General features: G+C 38.5%; 1 protein-coding gene across 13 annotated transcripts in view; it reads left to right on the top strand.

Moving 5' to 3' along the window:
- dlg3 (discs, large homolog 3 (Drosophila)) overlaps positions 1-22,387 on the top strand; it is a 216,508-nt gene that overhangs the window by 96,728 nt on the left and 97,393 nt on the right. For 6 of the 13 annotated variants that reach the window (XM_061900282.1, XM_061900283.1, XM_061900281.1 and 3 more), the window contains one exon: positions 1,993-2,137. In XM_061900282.1, the coding sequence (XP_061756266.1) occupies positions 1,993-2,137 (145 nt within the window). Of the gene's footprint in view, positions 1-1,975; positions 2,138-4,834; positions 4,964-22,387 lie in introns of all 13 variants that reach the window. The other 7 variants (XM_061900276.1, XM_061900273.1, XM_061900275.1 and 4 more) reach the window with 3 other exon arrangements.

The following is a 22,387-nucleotide window of genomic DNA, read 5'->3' as shown; positions in this document are numbered from 1 at the left end:
CCGCGGTGACGTTTTGGTGAATTTACTGAGGAATTTGTGAAAGTGAAACAATACAAAAGGAATGTTAGTTTATCATACTAACACAGACACTTGTAAAGGTGTTAGCATAGTAGCTAACGCTGACGACGCTAGCATGTACAAATATGTATAAAAACTCGGGGTGTAAAAAAAAAAGATTTTGGAATAATCTGTTTTTAATCCATTAGTTTTAGATAGATAGATAGATAGAGAGGGCAGAATTGAGATCAATTTTAAAAATTTAATAATTGGGGTATAAATGGAAGTAAAATAAATATGTATCAATAAGGATATAAATAAAAAGCAACAATAAGAATTAGACTTAGACAGACTTTATTGATCCACACCTGATATTGTTCCACAAAGTAGCTCAGTTACAAAGGAGGGAAAGGGTAAGGAAGGAAAAGATAACGCAGGTATAAAGTAGACTAAAAAATGTACCATAATAGCAATTTAAATATAACATATATGTTATATATACATATTATATATACAGTATATCATATATAATTATGTATTAAATAATATATACAATATATAACAAATCACAATTACCTTGTACAATATTAAAGTATATGTAATATATATGTATATTTAAATATATGTATATATACTCACATAAAAATGCATCAATGTAGATATATGTATATATGTATGTATATATATATATATATATACATATATATCTGTCTATCTGTGTTGGCCCTGTGATGAGGTAGCGACTTGTCCAGGGTGTACCCCGCCTTCTGCCCGATTGTAGTTGAGATAGGCGCCAGCGCCCCCCGCGAACCCAAAAGGGAATAAGCGGTAGGAAATGGATGGATGGATGTATACTTATATACTTACATAAAAATGCATAAACGTACATATGCATTAATGTATGTATATATATATAAATATATATGTATATACATATATAAATATATATGTATATATACTGTATATATATATATATATATATATATATATATATATATATATATATATATATATATACATATTTGTATGTATATGTATACTTACATATATCAGAATCAGCTTTGTCATTACGCAGGGTAACAAGATTGAGGTATATGTATATATATATGTATATATACTTACATAAAAATGCATAAACATATGTATATACATATATACTGTATATATACTGTATATATAAGTGTGTATGTATGTATGTCTATATTTGTATGCATATGTATACTTACACATATGTGTATATACTTACATAGAAATGCATAAACATACACATATATACACATACACACATATACATATATATACATATACGTATACTTATATGTGTATGTATATATATCTATATTTGTAGGCATATGTATACGTACTGTACATATATGTGTATATACTTATATAAAAATGCATAATGCATAAACATATATATATATATATATATATATATATACACATACATACATACATACCTATATATATATATATATATATATATATATATATATATATACTGTATGTATGTATGCATATATATGTATGTATATATATGTATGTATATACATATATATATATATATATATATATATATATATATATATATATATATATATATATATATACATACATATATGTTTGCCTTTTTTTAAGTATTTAAATTATAGCCGGCCGTCATCTAACAAAAAAAACAGAAATTAGCCACAATTTATTTCCAAAGTTGTTCTTTATGAAGCGTTTGCGGTATACACTGGGCCAGCTCATTGAGCTCCATTTTAAGATGTGTAGCGAAGCCTGCTTTTTAAAAATGTTTCCTCTCTCTACTCTTCACTGTGCTGTATTCCTCAAAGTGTTTTTTTCCTAAGTCTCACTCACACACGGTTCTTGAACTACTTCCCCTTGTGGATGAAAGAAAGTGTGTCTCGGTCTGAAGTCACATGTTTAGAAGTGGATCTACTTGGAGTGTATTCATTCTCTCTTTCCCCTCTACTGGCCTGGCCCTCCCCCCAGCCTTCCCCCCCATGGTGGACAACCACGTCAGCCACAACTACATGGGCGCCATGGAGCCCAAGCCGGCCTACCCGCCCCCCCAGGTCACACCGTCCAGGTACTCGCCGGTGCCCCGCCACATGCTGGGGGAGGAAGACTTCACCAGGTAGGCCGCCACCTGCCCCCACCCCTCCTCATGCCCCCCTCCCCTCCCCCGCATCACCGACACTCACTTACAAAACCCAAAAGCAGTGAAGTTGTCACCTTGTGTAAATGGTAAATAAAAAGAGAATATAATGATTTGCAAATCCTTTTCAACTTATATTCAATTGAATAGACTGCAAAGACAAGATATTTCATGTGTGCAAGTAATCATTAATTTAATGACAGCAACACATTGCAAAAAAGTTGTCACAGGGGCATTTTTACCAGTGTGTTACATGGCCTTTCCTTTTAACAACACTCCTAAAAGGTTTGGGAACTGAGGAGACACATTTTTGAAGTGGAATTAGTTCCCATTCTTGCTTGATGTACAGCTTTAGTCGTTCAACAGCCACGCTTTTCTAATACGTGGCTTGGCATCATCTTGCTGAAATAAGCAGGGGCGTCCATGATAAAGTTGCTTTGATGGCAACATATGTTGTTCCAAAAGCTGTATGTACCTTTCAGCATTAATGGTGCCTTCACATATGTGTAAGTTACCCATGCCTTGGCCACTAATACACCCCCATACCATCACACATGCTGGCTTTTACACTTTGCGCTTAGAACAGTCCGGAGGACACTACGTCAACATTTTCCAAAAAGCAATTTGAAATGTGGACTCGTCAGACCACAGATCACTTTTTGCCTTTGCATCAGTCCATCTTAGATGAGCTCGGGGCCCAGGGAAGCCAGTGGCGTTTCCGGGTGTTGTTGATAAATAATAATAATAATAATAATAATAATGATGGATTAAAGTAAAGTACCAATTATTGTCACACACATACTATATGTGGCGAATTTATTCTCTGCATTTGACCCCTCACCCTTGATCACCCACTGGGAGGTGAGGAAAGCAGTGGGCAGCAGCGGTGCCGCGCCCAGAAATCCTTTTTGGTGATTTAACCCCCAATTCCAACCCTTAATGCTGAGTGCCAAGCAGGGAGGTAACGGATCCCATTTTTATAGTCTTTGGTATGACTCAGCCGGGGTTTGAACTCACGACCTACCGATCTCAGGGCGGACACTCTAACCACTAGGCCACTGATCTTTATTGATTTATATTTATATAGTACTTTTCTAGACACTCAAAGCGTTTCACAGAGAGAACCCATCATTCATTCACACCTAGTGGTGGTAAGCTACTTTCTATCTACGGCTGCCCTGGGGGAGACTGACGGAAGCGTGGCTGCCAGTTTACATCATCCGGGGGACGGCGGGGAGAAGTTGGGAGAGTGGCCGTGCGCAACCCGAGGGTCCCTGGTTTAATCCCCACCTAGTACCAACCTTGTCACGTCCGTTGTGTCCTTGAGCAAGACACTTCACCCTTGCTCCTGATGGGTGCCGGTTAGCGCCTTGCATGGCAGCTCCCTCCATCGGTGTGTGAATGTGTGTGTGAATGGGTGAATGTGGAAGTAGTGTCAAAGCGCTTTGAGTACCTTGAAGATAGAAAAGCGCTATACAAGTACAACCCATTTACCATTCATTCACCAGTGGGAGCGGCACCTGGGGCATGGGTGAAGTGTCCTGCCCAAGTACACAACGGCAGTGATTTGGATGTCAAGAGGCAGGGACCGAACCTGCAACCCTTAAGTTTCTTTCACGGACACTCTACCCGCTACGCCATCTTGGGTGTTGTTGATAACTGGCTTTGGCTTTGCATCGTAGAGTTTTAACTTACACTTACAGGTGTAGCGACCGACTGTAGTTACTGACAGCGGTTTTCTGAAGTGTTCCTGAGCCCATGTGGTGATATCCTTTACACACTGATGTCACTTTTTGATATAACACCGACTGAGAGATCCAAGGTCACGGTCACAGCCGCTTAGGTGCAGTGATTTCTCCAGATTCTCTGAATCTTTTGACAATGTTACGGAGGGTAGACGGTGAAATCCCTAAATTCCTTGCAACAGCTGGTTGAGAAATGTTGTTCTTAAACAATTTGCTTACGTATTTCAGACAAAGTGGTGACCCTCGCCCCGTCCTTGTTGGTGAATGACCGAGCATTTCATGGAAGCTGCTTTTTATACCCAATCATGACACCCAGCTGTCCCCAATTAGCTCGTTCACCTGTGGGATGTTCCAAATTAGTCTTTGATGATTATCAGTCTCTTTTGCCACTTGTGCCTGCTTTTTTTTCAACATGTTCCAGGCATCAAATTCCACATGAGCTAATATTTGCAAAAAATAACCAAGTTTACCAGTTAGAACGTTAAATATCTTGTCTTTGCAGACTATTTAATTAAATATAAGTTGAAAATGATTTGCAAATCATTGTATTTAATTTTTATTTACCTTTTACACAAGGTAACAACTTCACGGGTGGGGGGGTTTTGTAGATTGCGTGGAGAAGAAGGTGTAAGTCCCTCCTATAACAGCCAACACTACACACATCTGGAGAACATTTTCTACATTCTCAAGCCATTTTTTTTCCTAAGACGCGTGTGGCGACTTCTTTCGACCTTTGACCTCCTATCAATGCTGTGGGTCAGATGTGGCGTTCATATGGGGGTTGGGGGTTGGGTTAGTTCTATGGAGTGTGGCTGCATGAGTGCGTGTGGTCACTTGTACTTGTACGTCGCATCTTCTGTGTCGGTGTGTGCGTGCTCTCTCTCTCCACCCCCCACCCCCCTCCCTCACTGTGATTCCTGTGCCCCCACAGCCGGGCTGAGCCAATTTACAGTGTCATCCACAAGCCTGGGGAGGGCAAGGCGCCCCAGGCTCTCTTCAGAGGCTTCTGTCCTTCCCCTGCACCCTTGTGCCCAGCTCCACCACCCCCCCTCGCTGGCAGGTACTAACCTAGTCCATCACGCCTTGCTTTAGCTCACCCCCCCCCCGCCCGCCCCCGCCCCCCACACTCCCACCAACCCCCACTCTCTGGGACCGAGACATCTGCACAGAAGACATAACGAGGTAGAAATGAGCAGACGGAAGACAATTAGAGCGCATTCATCTTGATTTCTCATCTTCACGATGTTTGCATGTGAACACCCCTCCCCCCCAACCCCCACCACCGCTCTTATCCTCTTTCATCCGCGTTTACCATATTTTTCGGGCTATAAGTACAATATACACACTGTAAATATATATATATATATATATATATATTTATATATACATATATATATATATATATATATATATATATATATATATATATATACTGTGTATATATATATATATACATATAAATATATATGTATATGTATATATACTGTAGTAAGAGACACTTTTATAACAATATGCAGTGTGCATATACACACTGCAAGTGTATATATAATGTAGTAAGACACTTTCATAATAATATATGATATGTACAATATACACACTGCAAGCGTATATATGTATATATATATATACATATATATATATATATATATATATATATATATATATATATACATGTATATATACATATACACATCTATATATATATATATATGTATATATATACATATACATAATTAATTATTGTGGCCCTTAAAAGAACAATTACCACTCCACTTCAACTGAAAGACAACACATGTCAATTCCAGACGGTTTACAGCGACTTGTCCAGGGTGTACACGCCTTCGATCCGATTGTAGTTGAGATAGGCACCAGCGCCCCCCGCAACCACTAAGGGAATAAGCAGATGGATGGATGTTGCACATTTTTATTATTATATTTTATAGTTATTATTATTGCAAACTATTATTTTATAATATAGTTATTATTATTGCAAAGTATTATTATTATATATTATATGTATTATTATTGCAACTTATTATTATATATTATAGTTATTAATATTTCAAATTATTATTATTATATATTATAGTTATTATCATTGCAAATTATTATATATTATAGTTATTATTATTGCAAACTATTATTATTACATATTATAGTTTTTATTATTGCAAATTATTATTATACATTATAGTTATTATTATTGCAAATTATTAATATTATTATATATTATAGTTATTACTATTGCAAATTATTATACATTATAGTTATTATTGCAAATTATTATTACTATACATTATATATATTATTGTTGCAAATTATTATTGTATTTTGTAGTTATTATTATTGCAAATTATTATTTTATATTATAGTTATTATTATTGCAAATTATTATTATTATATATTATAGTTATTATTATTGCAAATAATTTTTATTATATGTTATAATTATTATTATTGCAACGTATTATTATTATACATTATAGTTATTATTATTGCAAATTATTATTATTATATAATTATTATTTTTGCAAATTATTATTATTTATTATAGTTTTTATTATTGCAAATTATTATTATTATTATTGCAAATTATTATTATTATTATTATTATATATTATATATTATAGTTATTAATAATGCAAATTATTATCCTGTCCTTTGCCGAATGGAGTGCAGTACTTGGCCGCCGCCAGCAGAGGCACCGCTGATTTAGTTTGCTGTGTGGATAAGTAGGACATCCATCCATCCATCCATCCATCAATTTTCCTACCGCATGTTCCCTTCGGAGTCGCGGGGGACACTGGGGCCTATATCATCTACAATTGGGCGGAAGGCGCCGTACACCATGGACAAGTCGCCACCTTATCACAGGGCTAAACATAAACATACATTTAAACATATAAACATACATATAAACATACATATAAACATATACTGATACAAACATATAAACATACATATTAACATATATATAAACATAAACATACATTTAAACATATATACATCTAAACATATACAGATATATACATCTAAACATACAGATAAAAACATATAAACATACATATAAACATACATATAAACATATATAGATATAATCATACTTATAAACATATATAGATATAAACATACATGTACCATATATGCATATATACATCCATATAAACATGAACATACATTCAAACATATATACAGTACTTATAAACACAGATATAAACATATACAGATATAAATATATATATATACATATAAACATCCATACAAACATAAAAATACATTCAAACATATATACATATAAACATACATAGAAACATATACAGATATAAACATATAAACATACATATATAAACTTAAACATACATTTACACATATACACCTATATACATATGAACATACATATACCGATATAAACATATATACATATAAACAAACATATACCATATATACATACAAACATACATATTAACATATATACATATAAGTATCCATATAAACATAAACATACATTTCAACATATACACATATAAACATACATATATACATAAAAACATACATACCATATATACATATTACATATACAGATATAAACATACAAACATACATAGAAACGTGTAGATATAAACATACGTATACCATATATACATATACACATACATATTAACACAAACATACATTTAAACATATATACTTGTTAGTATATATCATATAGTATAGTATAGTATATGTCATATAAACATATATAGATAAAATCATACATATACCATATATACACATATACGTGCGTATAAATATATATATACATATAAACATCCATATAAACATAGAGACATTTAAACATATATACATAAAAATATACATATATACATATATAGATATAAACATACATATAAACATATAGATATAAACAAACATATATAGATATAAACATATATACACATATAAAGATATAAACATACATATACCATTTATACATATAAACATACATAAAAATATAAACTTACATTTAACATATATACATGTAAACATACATATAAACATATATAGATAAAAACATACATATACCATATATACATATAAACGTGCGTATATACATATAAACATCTGTATAAACATAAACAGACATTTAAACATATATACATATAAACATACATATGAACATATACAGATATAAAATACATAGAAACATATGTAGATATAATCATGCACATACCATATATACATATAAATGTGTGTATAAACATATATACATATAAACATAAACATACATTTAAACATATATAGATATAAACATACAAACATACATATAATCATATAAAGATATACACATATAAACATACATATAAACATATATAGATAGAAACATAAACATATATAGATATAAACATATAAACATACATAGAAACATATGTAGATGTAAACATACATATACCATATATACATATTAATGTGCGTATAAAGATATATAGATATAAACATATAAACATACATATAAACATATATAGATAGAAACACATGAACATACATATAAATATATATAGATAAAATGTTGTGCTCTATACAACAGGAGCTTAGAAAGTCCATAAAGAGATTCTCCAAAACCCATTTAAAAACAAACGAAAATGTTTTAGCTTATCTTTTGCAAAATGTATGTGAAATCTACTTAAACCAGAATGGGGGGAAAAAAAGTAATTACTTGGTCTTTATTTATCCATGAAGTTTAAACAGCAGCTTACAACCACAGCATGAGCTGCCTGTGAGGAGAAGGGGAGGAAAAAGTCTGCCTGGGCTGAGAGAAAGAGTGCAGCTGCAGAAGGTCTTCACACTTCCACCAGCTGCTCACATCCATCCGCCAGGAGGCGTGGATGAAACCTAAAGCTTCTGTGTCGAGCCAACTTTCCTGCTGAGGGCGCTAACAACCGAGCTAAAACTTCTCGCTGCAGTACCTGCCTGTGTTCCTGTCCTGTGCAAACTTTGTCTCATATGATCCGTCTCCATCCCCTTACAAACCTGTGTCTGGTGTGTGTGTGTTTCAGCTTTTATGTGTGTGTTTGCTGCTCCTGATGTCAATAAACGAAATGTAGACTCGTCGGGCCCAGCGAAGCCGGCGGCGTTTCTGGGTGTTGTTGATAAATTTCCTTGGCTTTGCATAGTAGAGTTTTAACTTGCACTTACAAATGTAGTGACAAACTGTAATTACTGACAGTGGTTTTCTGAAGTGTTCCTGAGCCCATGTGGTGATGTCCTTTACACACTGATGTCACTTTTTGATGCCTTAGGGATCGAAGGTCCGTGATATCACGGCTTACGTGCAGTGATTGCTCCAGATTCTCTGAAACTTTTGATGATATTACGGAGCGTAGATGGTGAAATCCCTAAATTCCTTGCAGTAGCTGTTTGAGAAATGTTGTTCTTAAACTGTTGTACAATTTGCACAAACATTATGGCAGGCCAGTCTAGTACCCACACTATTTTACTTTAAAGCCACGCTGTTGTAACATGTGGTTTTGCATTGTCTTGCTGAAATAAGCAGGGGCGTCCATGATAACGTTGCTTGGATGGCAACATATGTTGCTCCAAAACCTGTATGTACCTTTCAGCATTAATGGTGCCTTCACAGATGTGTAAGTTACCCATGCCTTGGCCACTAATACACCCCCATACCATCACAGATGCTGTCTTTTACACTTCGCGCCTAGAACATTCCAGATGGTTCTTATCCTCTTTGGTCCACAGTTTCCGGAAACAATTTGAAATGTGGCCTCGTCAGAACACAGAACACTTTTCCACTTTTGCATCAGTCCATCTTAGATGAGCTCGGGGCCCAGCGAAGCCGGCGGCGTTTCCGGGTGTTGTTGATAAATGGCTTTGGCTTTGCATAGTAGAGTTTAACTTGCACCTACGGATGTAGCAACCAACGGTAGTTACTGACAGTGGTTTTCCAAAGTGTTCCTGAGACTGTGTGGTGATATCCTTTACACACTGATGTCGGTTTTTAATGCAGTACCGCCTGAGGGATGAAAGGTCCGTAATATCATGGCTTGCGTGCAGTGATTTCTCCAGATTCTCTGAACCTTTTGATTATATTACGGACCGTAGATGGTGAAATCCCTAAATTCCTGGTTGAGAAATGTTGTTTTTAAACAATCTGCTCAGGCATTTGTTGACAAAGTGGTGACCCTCGCCCCATCCTTGTTTGTGAACGACTGAGTATTTCACGGAAGCTGCTTTTATACCCAATAATGGCACCCATCTGTTCCCAATTAGCCCGTTCACCTGTGGGATGTTCCAAATATGTGTTTGATGAGTATTGCTCAAATTTCTCAGTCTTTATTGCCACATGTGCCAGCTTTTTTGCAACACGTTGCAGGCATCAAATTCCAAATGAGCTCATATTTGCACAAAGCAACCAATTTTACTAGTTAGGACATGAAATATCTTGTCTTTGCAGTCTATTCAATTGAATATATGTTGAAAAGGTTTTCAAATCATTGTATTCTGTTTTTATTTACCATTTACACAAAGTGACAACTTCACTAGTTTTGGCTTCTGTAGCCTTACAACATTGTTCCCAGTCTGAGCAGTTGTGTTGAATGCTCTCACCCCCCTCCAAACTGAGCATACTCCCTCCCTCTTACCTTGTATTCAATGAATGAGACCTGTGCCTTTTGAGATGCTCGAGTTTCTGAAATAAATCTAAGAAAGAATATTCGGTTGGACTACTTGATTAGACAAAGTTCCAAGACAACGGTTTTCTGGGCCATCATTGAGACCCTCTGGAGTGCAGTCCTCTGAGCCACTGTGCAGCTGGTGAACCAAACGCCTATCCAGTATGTTCAAATGTTTTCTGGAAGGACACCAGAAGTCTCCGGGTGACATTATTTTTTTCTCAGCTGGCGGAGGAAGTAGAGTCTCTGTTGGGTCCTCCTCTGCAGATTCGCAGAGTTTATGTTCCTGGTTAGGCCCAAGTGCTGAAAGGCTTTACCTTTGCGGTGTGTAGGAGCAGGCTATTCTTCTTACACCCAATAGTGTGACTTATCCGCCCCAGAGATGAGCCCCACACCACTTTTGGTGTCATTCCCAAACCTCACCATGGTATTACTGTGGTGAGAGAGGCTACAGTCATGGGTCCAGAGGCCGTAGAGCTGATGGTTCAGTACACAGTCCCGCGGGGAACCTGTGCCGAGGTTCAGGGTGGTAGATGTATGTCGGCCAACTCTAACCCTCTGCTCCGACCTTCCACACACCACATGCAGGTGCTGTGCGACAGCCCCAGGTCCCGGAGTTTGCAGGGAGGACGGTGGTAAATGCCAAGCTATAGTCCACAAAGACCATCCGGATGTAACTCCCCGGCTGCTCCGGTTGGGATAATGTGACATCTTCTGTGGATTTCTTACCCCTGAAGGCAAACTGGTGAAAGTCAAAACCAGAAGCCAGAAAAGGTTCCTGGTGAACCGTTTTTTCAAAGCACTTCATAGCCACCGGTGTGATTGCGACTGGTCGGTTGTCATTCAAACTGGAGTTGTGGGGTTTCTTTGGTTAGAAGGAACTATTTAGGATTTTAGACAGTTAGGCTTTCAGCCTTCCTGGTAAGGTTTATTCAGGTGTACTGGAGAGGAGGCTACGCCTGATAGTCCAACCTCGGATTCAGGAGGAACAGTGTGGTTTTCGTCCTGGTCGTGGAACTGTGGACCAGCTCTATACTCTCAGCAAGGTCCTTGAGGGTGCATGGGAGTTTGCCCAACCAGTCTACATGTGCTTTGTGGACTTGGAGAAGGCATTCGACCGTGTCCCTCGGGAAGTCCTGTAGGGAGTGCTCAGAGAGTATGGGGTATCGGACTGTCTGATTGTGGCGGTACGCTCCCTGTAGGATCAGTTCCAGAGCTTGGTCAGACACGTTTCCAGTGAGGGTTGGACTCTGCCAAAACTGCCCTTTGTCACCGATTCTGTTCATAACTTTAATGGACAGAATTTCTAGGCGCAGTCAAGGCGTTGAGAGGATCTGGTTTGGTGGCTGCAGGATTAGGTCTCTGCTAAAACTTAAAATGTGGTCCTGATGGCTTCATCTGGCCAGGATCTTTAGCTCTCACTGGATCGGTTCGCAGACCAGTGTGATGCGACTGGGATGAGAATCATCGCCTCAAAGTCCGAGTCCATGGTTCTCGCCCTGGAAAAGGGTGGAGTAACATCTCCGGGTTGGGGAGGAGACCCTGCCCCAAGTGGAGGAGTTCAAGTACCTCGGAGTCTTGTTCACGAGTGAGGGAAGAGTGGATCATGAGATCGACAGACGGATCGGTGCGGCGTCTTCAGTAATTAAGACGCTGTATCGATCCATTGTGGTGAAGAAGGAGATGAGCCAGAAGGCAAAGCTCTCAATTTACCGGTCGATCTACGTTCCCATCCTCACCTATGGTCATGAGCTTTGGGCTATGACCACATGGAGAGGAGCCAGATGAGGTGGTTCGGGCATCTGGTCAGGATGCCACCCGAATGCTTCCCTAGGGAGGTGTTCAGGGCACGTCCAACTGGTAGGAGGCCACAGGGAAGACCCAGGACACCTTGCGAAGACTATGTCTTCCGACTGGCCTGGGAACGCCTCGGGATTCCCCGTTAAAATCTGGACGAAGTGGCTGGGGAGAGGAAAGTCTGTGCTTCCCTGATTAGGCTGCTTCCCCCGCGACCTGACCTCGGATAAGCGAAAGTACATGGATGGATGGATGGACAGTTAAGAAGTGTGGCTTCCAGGGGACTGGTTGAAGACCTTGGCGAAGATTCCAGCCGGTTGATACGCCTAGACCCTAATACCCGTCCTTGGATGCCATCCGATCTGGCAGCCTTACTCGGGTCCACAGCCCTCAGTGTACACCTAACGTCAGGTTCTTCAACAGTGAGGATTGTGTTACTGCGGGCTGTGAGGTCTGGTGTGGTTGCTTCCAGTGATGCCACGTCAAAATAGGTAAAGTCAGAGGTTACGCTCCTCCGCCAGTGTGGCATCAACTTCCGAAGATTCGGGGTCGGTCCTGTAGTTGATAAGCTGCTGGACTACCTGCCACACCTGTCTTTAATGGTGATTGTCCAGGTGATCTTCTAGCCTTTTCCAATTGTTGTCTGTAACACGGCAGTAAAACGGCTGATCCAACAAAACAGAAATCATGGTCATGGACTCACTAGCGGCGCAAGCTAGCTCTCTAATCAGCTAAACAGACTTGATAACTCCACGGTGAGGTTTTCGTGAATTTACTGAGGAATTTGTGAAACTGGAACAATACAAAAAGAATGCCATTTTAAGTTAATTATATTAACAGAGACACTTGTAAATTGTGTTAGCATGTTAGCTAATGCTAAACACGCCAGCTTCATTAAATTACAATAGCACGTACAAACTCCTACAGACATCACATATGGGACAGTTTAGTAAGTATGACATGTTTTAGTTGTATTGTAAAACTTGAAAACGTTGCCTGGAGTGACGAATGAAGAATCCTACGAGTAGGAACGCTATGGATGGCACGAAGACTGAACAGCGCTACATGATAAATGGAAGGAGTGAGTAAACTCGCCCAAAAGATGGCACCGTAGCACGAACAATAAAACACTGTCAGTTTGTTTGCTTGTTTTTATTTTGTTATTGCTGTCAGTGGAAAAAAAATTCATCGTCTGATAAGCCGCAGGGTTCAAAGCGTAGGGGGAAAAAGTAGCGACTTATATACTTGTAGCCGTTCAAACTCTGTTGTTGTTTGCCAACATTCCGACGGATGCGTTCAACGAGGCTGGGTTTTTAGAGTTTCACCAGTGCTAGGTTCACATTACAGGTGAGCTAATTGGTATTTTTAGGCAGAAATAGGGGGGAAAATGTCAGAATTAACGCACATTCTTAAGGAGGAAGACTTTGACGGTTTAGTAAGGATTTAATTGTTTTAATTGTATTGTAAAACTTACAAACGTTGCATGGAGTGACGAATGAAGAATCCTACGAGTAGAAGGCTATGGATGGCACGAAGACTGAACAAAGCTAAATGATAAACGGGAGGACTGAGTAAACTCGTCCAAAAAATGGCACCGTATTACGAACAACAAAACACTGTCAGTTTTTTTGCTTGTTTTTATTTTATTATTGCTGTCAGTGGAAAAAAAAATACATCGTCTGATAAGCCACAGGGTTCAAAGCGTAGGGGAAAATGTAGGTTATAGACTTGTAGACGTTCAAAGTCTGTTGTTGTTTGCCAGCATTCCGACGGATGCGTTCAACGAAGCTGGGTTCAGTTTCACCCATACTAGGTTCACGTTACAGGTGAGCTAATTGGTATTTTTAGGCAGAAATAGGGGGGAAAATGTCCGAATTAATGCACATTCTTAAGTAGGAAGACTTTGACAATTTAGTAAGGATTGAATTGTTTTAGTTGTATTGTAAAACTTACAAACGTTGCCTGGAGTGACGAATGAAGAATCCTACGAGTAAAAACGCTATGGATGGCACGAAGACTGAACAGAGCTAAATGATAAATGGGAGGAGTGAGTAAACTCAAATGGCACAGTATTACGAACAACAAAACACTGTCAGTTGTTTTGCTTGTTTTTATTTTATTATTGCTGTCAGTGGAAAAAAAATACATCGTCTGATAAGCTGCAGGGTTCAAAGCGTAGGGGAATAAAGTAGCGGCGTATAGACTTGTAGCCGTTCAAACTCTTTTGTTGTTTGCCAACATTCCGACGGATGCGTTCAATGAGGCTGGGTTTTTAGAGTTTCACCAGTGCTAGGTTCACATTACAGATGAGTTAATTAGTATTTTTACGCAGAAATAGGGGGAAAATTTCCGAATTCACGTGCATTCTTGAGGAGTAAGACTTTGACGGTTTAGTAATTATGAATTGTTTTAGTTGTATTGTAAAACTTACAAACTTTGCATAGAGTGACAAATGAAGAATCCTACGAGTAAAAACGCTATGGATGGCACGAAGACTGAACAGCGCTAAATGATAAATGTGAGGAGTGAGTAAACTCGCCTAAAAGATGGCATCATAGCACGAACAATAAAACACTGTCAGTTTTTCATTTTTTTTGCTTGTTTTTGTTTTATAATTGCCGTTAGTGGGGAAAAAAATGCATAAAATAGTTGCGCTGTCTGATAAGCCGCAGGGTTCAAAGCGTAGGGGAAAAAAGTAGGTTATAGACTTGTAGACGTTCAAAGTCTGTTGTTGTTTGCCAGCATTCCGACGGATGCGTTCAACGAAGCTGGGTTTTTACAGTTTCACCCGTACTAGGTTCACATTACAGGTGAGCTAATTGGTATTTTTAGGCAGAAATAGGGGGGAAAATGTCCGAATTCACGCACATTCTTAAGGAGGAAGACTTTGAAAGTTTAGTAAGGATTGAATTGTTTTAGTTGTTTTGTAAAACTTTCAATCGTTGCTTGGGGTGATGAATGAAGAATCCTACGAGTAGAAACGCTATGGATGGCACGAAGACTGAACAGAGCTAAACGATAAATGAGAGGAGTGAGTAAACTCGTCCAAAAAATGGCACCGTAGCGCGAACAATAAAACACTGTCAGTTTTTTTGCTTGTTTTTATTTTGTTATTGCTGTCAGTGGGGGAAAAAAATGCATCATCTGATAAGCCGCAGGGTTCAAAGCGTAGGGGGAAAAGTAGCGACTTATAGACTTGTAGACGTTCAAACTTGTTGTTTGCCAGCATTCCGACAGATGCGTTCAATGAAACTGGGTTTTTACAGTTTCACCCGTACTAGGTTCACATTACAGGTGAGCTAATTAGTATTTTTAGGCAGAAATAAGGGGAAAAATGTCTGAATTAACGCACATTCTTAAGGAAGAAGACTTTGACCCACAGAAGCTGCATGATGAGGAGACGGAGAGAGGGAGAGAAATAAAAGTAATCACGGCAAATTAAGCCCGGCGCTCGTCTTAGGTGTTAATCAGTCATCGCACTTTATTCTTAGTCACAGCGAGCCATGAAATTTAAATGAGTCAAATGTCAAATTGGAAGAAGAAGAAGAAAATAGCGAGCTGGAGAGGAGAGGCAGCCAAAAGACGGCGGAGAGGAAGAGATTGTGTCTGCCTCTCTCCATCAAGGCATGACGTCCTAAAATATTACTCAAAGATCCTCTATATAACAGGAGCGCAGTGCTTTTTTTTAAGGAAGATGCTACAAAAATACTACTCAAAGATCCTCTATATGGCAGAAGTTTGGTGCTGTTTTTAAGGAAAATGCTACACAAATACTACTCAAAGATCCTCTATATAGCAGAAATGCAGTGCTGTTTTTAAGAAAGCTGCTACAAAAATATTACTCGAAGATCCTCTATATGGCAGAAGTTTGGTGCTGTTTTTAAGGAAGCTGCTACAAAAATACTACTCAAAGATCCTCTATATAGCCGAAGTGCTGTTCTGTTTTTAAGGAAGCTACTACAAAAATACTACTCAAAGATCCTCTATATAGCAGAAGTTTGGTCTGTTTTTAAGGAAAATGCTACACAAATGCTACTCTAAGATCCTCTATATAGCAGAAATGAAGTGCTGTTTTTAAGGAAGCTGCTACAAAAATACGACTCAAAGATCCTCTATTTAGCAGGAATGCGGTGCTTTTTTTAAGGAAGCTGCTACAAAAATATTACTCAAAGATCCTCTATATAGCCGAAGTGCTGTTCTGTTTTTAAGGAAGCTACTACAAAAATACTACTCAAAGATCCTCTATATAGCAGAAGTGCGGTGCTGTTTTTAAGGAAGCTGCTAGAAAAATATTATTCAAAGATCCTCTATATAGCAGAAGTGCAGTGCTTTTTTAAGGAAGTTGCTAAAAAATTACTACCATACTCAAAGACCCTTCATGTAGCAGAAGTGCAGTGCCTTTTTTAAGGAATTTTCTACAAAAATACTAATCAAAGATCCTCTATGTAGCAGAAATGCAGTGCTGTTTTAGGACATATATAGTGCATAAGAAACACTACTCAAAGTTCCTTTATACAGCAGAAGTGTGGTGCTGTTTTTAAGGAAGCTGCTGCAAAAATACTATTCAAAGATCCTCTATATAGCAAAAGTGCGGTGCAGTTTTTAAGGAAGTTGCTAAAAAAATACTGCTCAAAGATCCTCTATATAGCAAAGGTGCAGTGCCTTCTTTAAGGAAGCTGCTACAAAAATATTACTCAAAGATCCTCTATTTAGCAGAAGTGTGGTGCAGATTTTAAGGAAGTTGCTAAAATAATACTACTCAAAGATCCTCTATGTAGCAGAAGTGCACTTCTTTTTTTAAGGAAGCTGCTACAAAAATACTACTCAAAGATCCTCTATATAGCAGAGGTGCACTGCCTTCTTTAAGAAAGCTGCTACAAAAATACTACTCAAAGATCCTCTAAATAGCAGGAGTGCTGTGCTTTTTTTAAGGAAGCATCTACAAAAATGCTACTCAAAGATCCTCTGTACAGCAAAAGTGCGGAGCTTTTTTTAAGGAAGCCGCTACAAAAATACTACTCAAAGATCCTCTATATAGTGCGGTGCTTTTTTAAGAAAGTTGTTACGAAAATACTGTTGGTCTTCTAGGTCAGGACTATTTCACTCATCTGCATCGAAGCTTTTGGCCCCCAAAAGCCTGGAAACAATAAATAATAATAAAAGGTATGATTGGCAACACTGAAAGGTCCCAAGTATGTGAATGTTGTCTGTCTATCTGTGTTGGCCCTGTGATGAGGGGGCGACTTGTCCAGGGTGTACGCCGCCTTCCGCCTGAACGCAGCTGAGATAGGCTCCAGCAACCCCACTATTGACGGGACTATCATTATTATATTAGATCCACTATGGACTGGACTCTCACTATTATGTTGGATCCACTATGGACTGGACTCTCACTATTATGTTAGATCCACTATGGACTGGACTCTCACACTATTATGTTAGATCCACTATGGGCTGGACTCTCACTATTATGTTAAATCCACTATGGACTGGACTCTCACTATTATGTTAGATCCACTATGGACTGGACTCTCACACTATTATGTTAGATCCACTATGGACTGGACTCTCACTATTATGTTAGATCCACTATGGACTGGACTCTCACTATTATGTTAGATCCACTATGGACTGAACTCTCACTATTATGTTAGATCCACTATGGACTGAACTCTCACTATTATGTTAGATCCACTATGGACTGGACTCTCACTATTATGTTAGATCCACTATGGCCTGGACTGACACAGTATTATGTTAGATCCAGTATGGACTGGACTCTCACTATTATGTTAGATCCACAATGGACTGGACTCTCACTATTATGTTGGATCCACTATGGACTGAACTCTCACTATTATGTTAGATCCACTATGGACTGGACTCTCACTATTATATTAGATCCGCTATGGACTGGACTCTCACACTATTATGTTGGATCCACTATGAACTGGAGTCTCACACTATTATGTTAGATCCACTATGGACTGGACTCTCACACTATTATGTTGGATCCACTATGAACTGGAGTCTCACACTATTATGTTAGATCCACTATGGACTGGACTCTCACACTATTATGTTAGATCCACTATGGACTGGACTCTCACACTATTATGTTAGATCCACTATGAACTGGACTCTCACTATGATGTTAGATCCACTATGGACTGGACTCTCACACTATTATGTTAGGTCTACTATGGACTAGACTCTCACTATTATGTTAGATCCACTATGGACTGGACTCTCACACTATTATGTCAGATCCACTATGGACTGGACTCTCACACTATTATGTTAGATCCACTATGGACTGGACTCTCACTTATGTTAGATCCACTATGGACTGGACTCTCACTATTATGTTAGATCTACTATGTACTAGACTCTCACTATTATGTTAGATCCAGTATGGACTGGACTCTCACTATTATGTTAGATCCACAATGGACTGGACTCTCACTATTATGTTGGATCCACTATGGACTGAACTCTCACTATTATGTTAGATCCACTATGGACTGGACTCTCACTATTATATTAGATCCGCTATGGACTGGACTCTCACACTATTATGTTAGATCCACTATGAACTGGAGTCTCACACTATTATGTTAGATCCACTATGGACTGGACTCTCACACTATTATGTTGGATCCACTATAAACTGGACTCTCACTATGATGTTAGATCCACTATGGACTGGACTCTCACACTATTATGTTAGGTCTACTATGGACTAGACTCTCACTTATGTTAGATCCACTATGGACTGGACTCTCACTATTATGTTAGATCTACTATGTACTAGACTCTCACTATTATGTTAGATCCAATATGGACTGGACTCTCACTATTATGTTAGATCCACTATGACCTGGACTCTCTCACTACTATGTTAGATCCACTATGGACTGGACTCTCACACTATTATGTTAGATCCGCTGTGGACTGGACTCTCACAATATTATGTTAGATCCACTATGGACTGGACTCTCTCACTATTATGTTAGGTCCACTATGGCCTGGACTGACACAGTATTATGTTAGATCCAGTATGGACTGGACTCTCACTATTATGTTAGATCCACAATGGACTGGACTCTCACTATTATGTTAGATCCACTATGGACTGGACTCTCACTATTATATTAGATCCGCTATGGACTGGACTCTCACACTATTATGTTAGATCCACTATGAACTGGAGTCTCACACTATTATGTTAGATCCACTATGGACTGGACTCTCACACTATTATGTTAGATCCACTATGGACTGGACTCTCACACTATTATGTTAGATCCACTATGAACTGGACTCTCACTATGATGTTAGATCCACTATGGACTGGACTCTCACACTATTATGTTAGGTCTACTATGGACTAGACTCTCACTTATGTTAGATCCACTATGGACTGGACTCTCACTATTGTGTTAGATCTACTATGTACTAGACTCTCACTATTATGTTAGATCCAATATGGACTGGACTCTCACTATTATGTTAGATTCACTATGACCTGGACTCTCACACTACTATGTTAGATCCACTATGGACTGGACTCTCACACTATTATGTTAGATCCGCTGTGGACTGGACTCTCACAATATTATGTTAGATCCACTATGGACTGGACTCTCTCACTATTATGTTAGATTCACTATGGACTGGACTCTCACAATATTATGTTAGATCCACTATGGACTGGACTCTCTCACTATTATGTTAGATCCACTATGGACTGGACTCTCACAATATTATGTTAGATCCACTATGGACTGGACTCTCTCACTATTATGTTAGATCCACTATGGACTGGACTCTCACAATATTATGTTAGATCCACTATGGACTGGACTCTCTCACTATTATGTTAGATCCACTATGGACTGGACTCTCACTATTATGTTAGATCCACTATGGACTGAACTCTCACTATTATGTTAGATCCACTTTGGACTGGACTCTCACTATTATGTTAGATCCACTATGGCCTGGACTGACACAGTATTATGTTAGATCCAGTATGGACTGGACTCTCACTATTATGTTAGATCCACAATGGACTGGACTCTCACTATTATGTTGGCTCCACTGTGGACTGAACTCTCACTATTATGTTAGATCCACTATGGACTGGACTCTCACTATTATATTAGATCCGCTATGGACTGGACTCTCACACTATTATGTTAGATCCACTATGAACTGGAGTCTCACACTATTATGTTAGATCCACTATGGACTGGACTCTCACACTATTATGTTAGATCCACTATGGACTGGACTCTCACACTATTATGTTAGATCCACTATGAACTGGACTCTCACACTATTATGTTAGATCTACTATGAACTGGACTCTCACACTATTATGTTAGATCCACTATGGACTGGACTCTCACACTATTATGTTAGATCCACTATGAACTGGACTCTCACTATGATGTTAGGTCCACTATGGACTGGACTCTCACACTATTATGTTAGGTCTACTATGGACTAGACTCTCACTTATGTTAGATCCACTATGGACTGGACTCTCACTATTATGTTAGATCTACTATGTACTAGACTCTCACTATTATGTTAGATCCAATATGGACTGGACTCTCACTATTATGTTGGATCCACTATGACCTGGACTCTCACACTACTATGTTAGATCCACTATGGACTGGACTCTCACACTATTATGTTAGATCCGCTGTGGACTGGACTCTCACAATATTATGTTAGATCCACTATGGACTGGACTCTCTCACTATTATGTTAGATCCACTATGGACTGGACTCTCACAATATTATGTTAGATCCACTATGGACTGGACTCTCTCACTATTATGTTAGATCCACTATGGACTGGACTCTCACTATTATGTTAGATCCACTATGGACTGAACTCTCACTATTATGTTAGATCCACTATGGACTGAACTCTCACTATTATGTTAGATCCACTATGGACTGGACTCTCACTATTATGTTAGGTCCACTATGGCCTGGACTGACACAGTATTATGTTAGATCCAGTATGGACTGGACTCTCACTATTATGTTAGATCCACAATGGACTGGACTCTCACTATTATGTTAGATCCACTATGGACTGGACTCTCACTATTATATTAGATCCGCTATGGACTGGACTCTCACACTATTATGTTAGATCCACTATGAACTGGAGTCTCACACTATTATGTTAGATCCACTATGGACTGGACTCTCACACTATTATGTTAGATCCACTATGGACTGGACTCTCACACTATTATGTTAGATCCACTATGAACTGGACTCTCACTATGATGTTAGATCCACTATGGACTTGACTCTCACACTATTATGTTAGGTCTACTATGGACTAGACTCTCATTTATGTTAGATCCACTATGGACTGGACTCTCACTATTGTGTTAGATCTACTATGTACTAGACTCTCACTATTATGTTAGATCCAATATGGACTGGACTCTCACTATTATGTTAGATCCACTATGACCTGGACTCTCACACTACTATGTTAGATCCACTATGGACTGGACTCTCTTACTATTATGTTAGATCCGCTGTGGACTGGACTCTCACAATATTATGTTAGATCCACTATGGACTGGACTCTCTCACTATTATGTTAGATCCACTATGGACTGGACTCTCACACTATTATGTTAGATCCACTATGGACTGGACTCTCACAATATTATGTTAGATCCACTATGGACTGGACTCTCTCACTATTATGTTAGATCCACTATGGACTGGACTCTCACAATATTATGTTAGATCCACTATGGACTGGACTCTCTCACTATTATGTTAGATCCACTATGGACTGGACTCTCACAATATTATGTTAGATCCACTATGGACTGGACTCTCACTATTATGTTAGATCCACTATGGACTGAACTCTCACTATTATGTTAGATCCACTATGGACTGGACTCTCACTATTATGTTAGATCCACTATGGCCTGGACTGACACAGTATTATGTTAGATCCAGTATGG

The sequence above is a fragment of the Nerophis ophidion genome, linkage group LG05, assembly GCF_033978795.1.
Source record: "Nerophis ophidion isolate RoL-2023_Sa linkage group LG05, RoL_Noph_v1.0, whole genome shotgun sequence".
In the NCBI taxonomy this organism is placed as follows: Eukaryota; Metazoa; Chordata; class Actinopteri; order Syngnathiformes; family Syngnathidae; genus Nerophis; species Nerophis ophidion.
Note: the sequence above shows the minus strand (reverse complement) of the source record. Positions and strands in the feature narration are given on the sequence as shown.